The sequence below is a fragment of the Solanum pennellii genome, chromosome 12, assembly GCF_001406875.1.
Source record: "Solanum pennellii chromosome 12, SPENNV200".
Taxonomy (NCBI): Eukaryota; Viridiplantae; Streptophyta; class Magnoliopsida; order Solanales; family Solanaceae; genus Solanum; species Solanum pennellii.
The window spans coordinates 58235620-58242903 of record NC_028648.1 but is presented as its reverse complement, the minus strand read 5'-3'; the positions used below and the strand labels follow the sequence as shown (position 1 = coordinate 58242903).

At 32.9% G+C, this 7284-nt stretch overlaps 2 protein-coding genes across 9 annotated transcripts in view; one reads left to right on the top strand and one right to left on the bottom strand.

Annotated features, from left to right (window-relative positions):
- The window catches only part of LOC107007029 (protein MLN51 homolog), a 9335-nt gene extending 5774 nt beyond the window's left edge, over nt 1-3561 (top strand). The window contains exons 6-12 of one of the 8 annotated variants that reach the window (XM_027913457.1): nt 283-408; nt 995-1053; nt 1296-1341; nt 1460-1491; nt 1605-1671; nt 3016-3077; nt 3199-3561. In XM_027913457.1, coding sequence (XP_027769258.1) covers nt 283-408; nt 995-1053; nt 1296-1341; nt 1460-1487 — 259 coding nt within the window. In that variant the 3' untranslated portion in view covers nt 1488-1491; nt 1605-1671; nt 3016-3077; nt 3199-3561. Of the gene's footprint in view, nt 1-282; nt 409-994; nt 1054-1295; nt 1342-1459; nt 1816-3015; nt 3104-3198 lie in introns of all 8 variants that reach the window. The other 7 variants (XM_027913459.1, XM_015205506.2, XM_015205508.2 and 4 more) reach the window with 7 other exon arrangements.
- A 1117-nt stretch (nt 3562-4678) lies between these two features.
- The window catches only part of LOC107005878 (2-oxoglutarate-dependent dioxygenase AOP3-like), a 4792-nt gene continuing 2186 nt past the window's right edge, over nt 4679-7284 (bottom strand). The window contains exons 2-3 of the mRNA XM_015204529.2: nt 6604-6928; nt 4679-5061 (exon numbers count right to left, since the gene is read on the bottom strand). Coding sequence (XP_015060015.1) covers nt 4822-5061; nt 6604-6928 — 565 coding nt within the window. The 3' untranslated portion in view covers nt 4679-4821. The remainder of the gene's footprint in view (nt 5062-6603; nt 6929-7284) is intronic.

Here is a 7284-nt window from a genome sequence, read left to right as displayed (position 1 = left end):
AAAAAAAAAAAAACAAAAAACAAAAAGAAAACAAACATATAATTTTAGTAGTAATAACAAGAGAAGAATTTGCCGTGTAGTGCATGGAGATTTTATTGCGTAGGTTCTTTATTGTCATGCTTCACAGTTTGAGGGGATGGATTGACAGCTGTGTGGTGTGTAGGATCTTTCTCTCTGAATTCTTGGATATAATAAAATTCCAGCTCTCTTCTGATCTTAGATATGGCTTTATAGTTTGAGTAACTCGGTGTCACTAGATAAATATTGGTTTGAATATTTCAGGTTGCCAGTTTTAGCTGGTGCTGCTGGAGCACTAGGCACACAATACTGTTCACCATATGTTACTGCGGATGGTGCTTATCATCCTCTCCCTAGTGGGCAGATATCATCTCTCGGTGCTGCTCCAATGTCAGTAGAATTCTTTGCAGATTGTTATGATTTTGATTTCGTTGTTTTTCTTTCTACTAGCATGTACATGTTATTTTGTTCCCTTGCATTTTCTCTTGTTGTTTTGCTCATATTCATCAGTAACTTGTTTTCAGTATAACACAACTTTGGCTTTTATCACGAATTTTTGCATTAAATTTCACATGAGAATACAAGGAGTCGGGACAAGGCGACCGAATCAGAGCATTTACTTTTGAGTCCAAGCTTGTTCTTGTGCACCCAAAAGAATTTGGCTAATCTGTGATTGCAATTCTAAGTATTGGACGTTCATCCGTTTTGGCACCTTTTGAAAATCTGAGTGGATCTTTCATGTTAAGAGTGTGCTATCTTAAAAAGAGTTCTTGTGCCATGCTTTCCTGATGATAGTTAAATATCTGTATATGATTCAGCATCTCTATTTAATAGCCAGCCTTTTTAAAAAATAAATCTACATTTTTAGAGTGATTGCTTGGTTTTTTGAAGTGTTGTAGCTATAGATGTTCGAAGCAGTGTTTGATTATAGACCTACTAAATTGTAAAGAAACATAACATTACTTCCTGTTTGCAGCAAAGAGAATAAGACAAGTAAACAAAATAGTGAACTGAAGCCCCAACAGAGCCCGCCTGGTAAGATATACCGACCCTTGTCTGTTACTTTGCTCAATTAATATTTCTACGAAGCTTGTGAATATGTAACTTGTATTCAGAAACAGCCTCTCTACCTCCACGAGGTATTGGTAAGGTTAGCGTACAATCTACCCTCCCCAGACCCCATTTTATGGGATTCACTTGGTATGTTGTTGTTGTTGTTGTGTTATGAAACCTTTACTGTAAATTATTGATCTTGTGTGCCCTTATCTCATTACCAGAGTTCACAAATGATGACTTCAGACTGCGACAGAAGAATCCTCGCAGGCAAGCTATAATTTTTATTGCTGAAATGAGACCATATTTTAAATTTCTTTTACAAACTGCTGTTTTCAATTGGCTTCATTTAGAATGTTGAGTTCCTTCGATCTCATCTTCTGTGCAGATATACAGAAATGAAGTTTGACCAATGAGATGGTACGCTGGTTGAAGCAGTTTGAAATAAGCAAATTAAGGTCAAAATCTACAGTTGAATATTCCATCTCTAGTTGCATGTTGCGAATCTCCTAAAGAAGTTTGTGGTGCTGCAGCCTTCTCTCTGGCCCTTCGTTTTCTCCAAAAATGTTGACTGGAGCATGGGGACATCTCATGTATTAGGTGTGCTTTAGTTAATGATTTTGCTCCCAGACTTCAATCTGATTAATTTTCTTGTTCTTTGCCAAATTATCCAGTATTTTGAAATGTCCAGAAAATATCATCCTTAAAGGGCATGCATTGTTGCCTTTGATAAAATTTTAAAGGGTATGTATTACTACTGTAAGATCTCATTTGTTTTCATTAAGATTTAGATGTTTGAATCTGAATGCATAATGATAAGATTTGACTACTGAATGACTAAGACAATTTGTTTTTCAACATTTGAATGTACATAATAAATATACAATTCAAATAAAAATTAATTATATATTGAAAAATTAATAAAATAAAATCATTATTTGACTAAAAAAATAAGAATGAAACACCTTAATTGCGACTGATGCTGGAGATAGGTTGCAGTAGTGGTTATGATGGTAATAGACAAATAATTGTTGTTAATGGCTAGTAATGATGGTGGTTATAGTTGTGAGGGTGGAGGTGGTTGGTGTTGTGGTGATTGTCACAGTGGTGGCAATTGGTGGTGGTTGAATGATGAAGTTGGTTGATGTTAGTAGTTGGTGGTGTTGATGGTGGAACAACGTGTGGTGGTTGATGATGTGTTTGTGGTAGTTGACAGTGGTGGTAGTGTCTGATTGTAGTGGTGGAGGTGAATGACGAATTTGTGGTGGTAGTTGACAACAATGCTAGTTGTGATGCCAAAGTTTGTTAGTAGTAGCAGGAATTGACTGTAGTGGTGATATTGGTTGGTAGTCATGGTAGAGGTGGTGACATCAATGAATATAATTATAATAATGGAGGTAAGTGTGCTTGCAGACGGTAATGGTTAGCAACGGTTGGTTGTAGACGACAATAATGGTGGTCTACAATGGTTGTGGTGGTGGTGGTTATAATGGCATAGGTGGTTAGTGATGGTGGCTGCTTATCATCGATAGGGCGATGGTAAATATTATCTATACAAGAATACTTCTTAATGATATTAAGATTTTCTTCTGGATCTAAATAATAATGACCAATTAAATCCTTAAATCTTAATTAAAACAAATGCACTTAATGGTCTAATATCTGAAATTCAGATTCAGACTCCATGAAAAGTGCAAACAACTGAGGTCGAAATCTCCTTATCCTCCAAAAACAATGTAAGCAAGAAAAATATTTATTAAATAGAGAAGGTACTCTTTTGGGCATCAAGGGGAAACATCAAACTAAGCAAAATTCATGCAACAATTTTTTTATCTAGCCTATCAAGAGTACTTTACTTCACATTAACTCTTACAACTTCAGATTCTCATTTGTTTGAACCTATAACCGGTTATACCATTCTGATTCTGGATTTTATGATCCCAGGTTTGCTTGACAATTGCCTGCTCATGCTGCTTCACTTTGGAAGATACTCAGCAGCTTGACAGGTGGTTGTTATCTGTTTAAATATGTGGTAGCATAACAAATCTCATAACTTCATACTTTAGGTACTGTTTTTATCTAAAAATATGAGTGATAAGTTCTTTTTGTCATATATTTTAAACTCAGGTTCTTGTGGCATGGTTTCTCGGCATTGGCAAATGATCAAAAGAAGATACTGGTGAAGGTTTCAGAAGTTGTGCAGCTGCTTTCTAGTATATATAAAAAGTTTCTCTTCTAAATGTACTGTCGTCGGGTTGTTATGAGTTTTCCATTTGCAGCTCTAATTACTGTTGTTATTAGTGGATGTTTTTGAAGGTTTGGAATTTTCTGTTTCAGTCAGGAGAGAGCATAGCTTGCTCAGGTGTTGGGTGATAAATTTTCTATTAAGACATTGATTTGTTTCTTGTTTGGTACAATGTTGGAATTAGTAATCTTCCTTGATAATAATATTACTTTCTATTCCAGTGTTGGGGGCAACCATATTGTAAATTTTCAGTGTACAGCGTGTCCTCTTTGAACTATATTTGATGGTTAGTATCTTGTCGTGTTAGTTGTAATTCATACTAGTTTCTTCCCAAAATATGTTGTGCTGCTCTCCTTGTTTGTTCCCTGGCTTACGAGATTCAGTTTTAAGTTTGTATGTATTAGATTACCAGGTTGAATTAAAGTCTTTATTTTTTATTTTTTGATAGCAAGTTTGTTTTATGTTTCTATGTCATGGCCAATTCAATTGCTTTGGTTCATGTTGAATTGAAGATGTTGAGGTGGTTGTATGTGGACATACAAAGGGGCAATAAGATTATGAATGAGGATATTTGGGGTAAGGTGGTAGTGGCTTTCGTGATGGATCGAGATCGAGATCAAGAAGAGATGCATAGTCACTAAGGAGGTGCTAAAACTTGGTTACAATTGGTATGTGTAGAGGTAGGTGGAAGAAGTATTAGAAAGATGATTAGGCAAGACATTACGCAATTTTTAAAGTTATCAAGGATATGACCTCAGGACATAGATGACAAGGATATTCCCTTAGATTAGAGGAGGATGCCACTGGGGTAGAAGTTTAGCAGACAATGAAATGTTGTCTTGCTTTCTAAGGGTTCAGTTTTTGTTGGTGTTTGTTGTTATAGTAGTGGAAATTTATTATTGTCGGTTGTTTATTGTGTTACAAGTCACATTATTTTGTGTTCTTGTTTCTTTCTAGTAGGACTTGTTAGTTGCTTTGTTTTCTTATTCATAATTCCACCTGTGAGATTTCATTGGGGACGTCAACACTACATATAAACTTAAATCCTAGAACATTACTGATGATGCCAGTGCTAATGCAAATTCTTGCTTGTTTCGAAGGGTGTGACCTAGTGATTTCAGACTCAAAATGTAACGAAGGTAAAAAGCACTAGGTGATTTTTTCCATATGTACTAGCCTTGGTGAACAAAGTTCTCTAATATCTATTGCTATTGCTAGTGAAAGATGACACGTATTCATTGGGTGTGCAAAAATTGGTCCACGAAGGATACGTGAAAATTGATCCAGACATCACGATTAACAAAAAACAAAATAAAAAGAGTATAGCTTCTTGCTTTGGTAGGAAATACGAATACAAACACAGATGACTCAAACCATTCATAAAACTTTTATTTAATTCAAGTTGAACATAAAGATAAAAGTAGAAATGATAAAAACAAGCAACATGAAATTACAAAGAACAATATATAATGAAGGAAAATACATAACATAGATCATAAATATTTTCAAACACCACAAAAAGCTTTTAAGGGATCTTTCTCTTTGTAGCCATGTGTTCCACAATATTTGAGATATTGGAAGTTATCAAATGACTTAAATTGCTTTGGATTCTCTTCATCAATTAACTCCTCTGGTACTTCAATAGTCCCTCTCATAAAAGAGAACAATGCTAGTGAATACTTATCTTCATCTCCTTTCATTATCACTCTGTGGATTGGTGCATATACCCTACCATTGCTCCATGCCTGTCATCACTCAAAATTATAAGCAGTCTCTTCGTCTCAATTTACGAGACATTATTTTACCAGACACAAAGTATAAGGAAGAAAAGGAGGTTTTGACCGCTCTAAAATAAATCCTAGACAGTTCTTTTGTTATAGATCATTTCATTAATTAAAGAATAAAAGAGAAAATTTAAAGTTAAGTTGTTTGTGATTATAGAAAAGCGACATTGTTTCACTAGGCACAAGGCTTGAGAAAGAATGAAAGACTTATGAAATTTGTAGTCTAAAACAACTTTATGACGTTTTGTTGCTATAAACCATATCATTAATTAAAAACAAACTTGAGTTGTTTTCAATGGTACACAAGGGTATCATTTTTCGTGGGACAAACTAAAAAGTAAAGTGTGTCCATATAAATGATCACGGAGGGTATAGTTAAATATGCTAAAGGATTAATAATATTCCTTTTGTTCCAAAAGAGAGTCCTGATTCAAAATACGAGGGTCAAACTAACTAATATTCGATGTGAATTTAAATATAGAATCTTTAATTCTTTAAAAATAAAATTTAACATTTAGAAACTATTTTAGAAGTACTTAAGTTACCATAGTTATCACTTTAAAATATTTAGAAAGCTGAAAGTATATGAAATAATTATAATTAAAGAAAATATTATTTGATTATCAAATAGTAATTTATTAAGATAATATTTTTGGGACGAAAGAAGTAGCAATAATAGCACTGCTAATAATAGAAGATTGAGTGTGTTTTGATATGAATAATTTGAGTGATAAGAATCAATAATTATATCTAACTGCAAGTTGAAACAAATAACATGAAGTTAAAAATTAGTGAAAGATAACTCTTAAGGAAAAGAAAATGACTTCTACTCAAAATTGAAGTTATTTTTAGAACTAAACATCTCAATTACTAGATTTGAAATTTAATATTTATACACGAATTTTAACACATCAACAAGAACCTAGCCAAAGTTATTAGATTCATCTTAGATGAATCTAAGATTGTATTTTCCCCTTCTTTTTTTTTTTTTTTTATAATCGAGGAATCAGTTTGTGACCCGTCCTTTAAAGCAATGATAAGCTTCTAAACTCAGTGGACAATGGGTCCACCCCTCTACCCTTTCCCACTTAAATTATGGGCTTTGATGGGCCTTGACCCAGCGACCTAAGTCACAAATCCCCCACCTTTTGCCACTCGAGCTCAGCATTGTGGGCTTTTATCAAACTTTTTAATTTTTTTTTACATAAATGGTCCCTTATACTTAAGGATAAGTTCAAAATAGTCCCTTAAATTGGTACTCCCTCTGTTCCATATTAGATGAGTATTTGATCACTAATTAAATCAGGATAATATAAATTAATTCTCTCCTATTTCACCCTTGCAATTTAACACGATTAAGTTTGAACAAATTTTTAAGATGTAAGATTCTTTTTTTTTCCTAAGAGACTAATTAATATAAACAAAAATAAAATAGTAAAACTTATTAATCTGTTAATAATTTCTTAATTATCGTGTAAAATAGAACCCGTAAGTAATTCTTACCGTGAATGGCTCACCAGCTATGATGACAAGAGTCTTATAAGAAGAGGGATGAAAAGTAATCCATTTGCCATCTCTTGTTTGCATCTCCAAACCTCCAACTTGATTAGTGTCAATAATTCCCATAAATGATTTATCTCTATGAGGTAAATGACCTATACGTTTTTCATCATTTTTTGGGTTTCGATATTTAATTAATCTCATCAAATACATACATGAATTTTTTAGAGCTTCATAATGTTTCTCTATGCCATAACTTTCCAATATCATACGAATAATCGTATCGTCTAGTTCAGCAATTAATTTTGAATATGAAATCGATTCTTCGCTGCAAAATATTAGCACTAAAGTTAATATTGAAACACGAAACAATTACAATCTCAAATCAAATCAAACCATTATATATCAATGATATAAATGATCTAAACAAAAATTCTTGAACCGATTTAGATTTCGCGATAAAAAAGTACTGATTTCTCTTACTACTTATCATCTTGCATCACATAAAATAATTATTTATTCAAAGAGGTTAATTATGTTACTACACAAAATTAAATATAAAAGACCATTTTCTAAGGGTATATTTGATAAAATAATAATTCGTGACCTACCAAATATTGTGATACTCCTTAAAAGTAAAAGGGTATATATATATATATATATATATATATATATATATATATA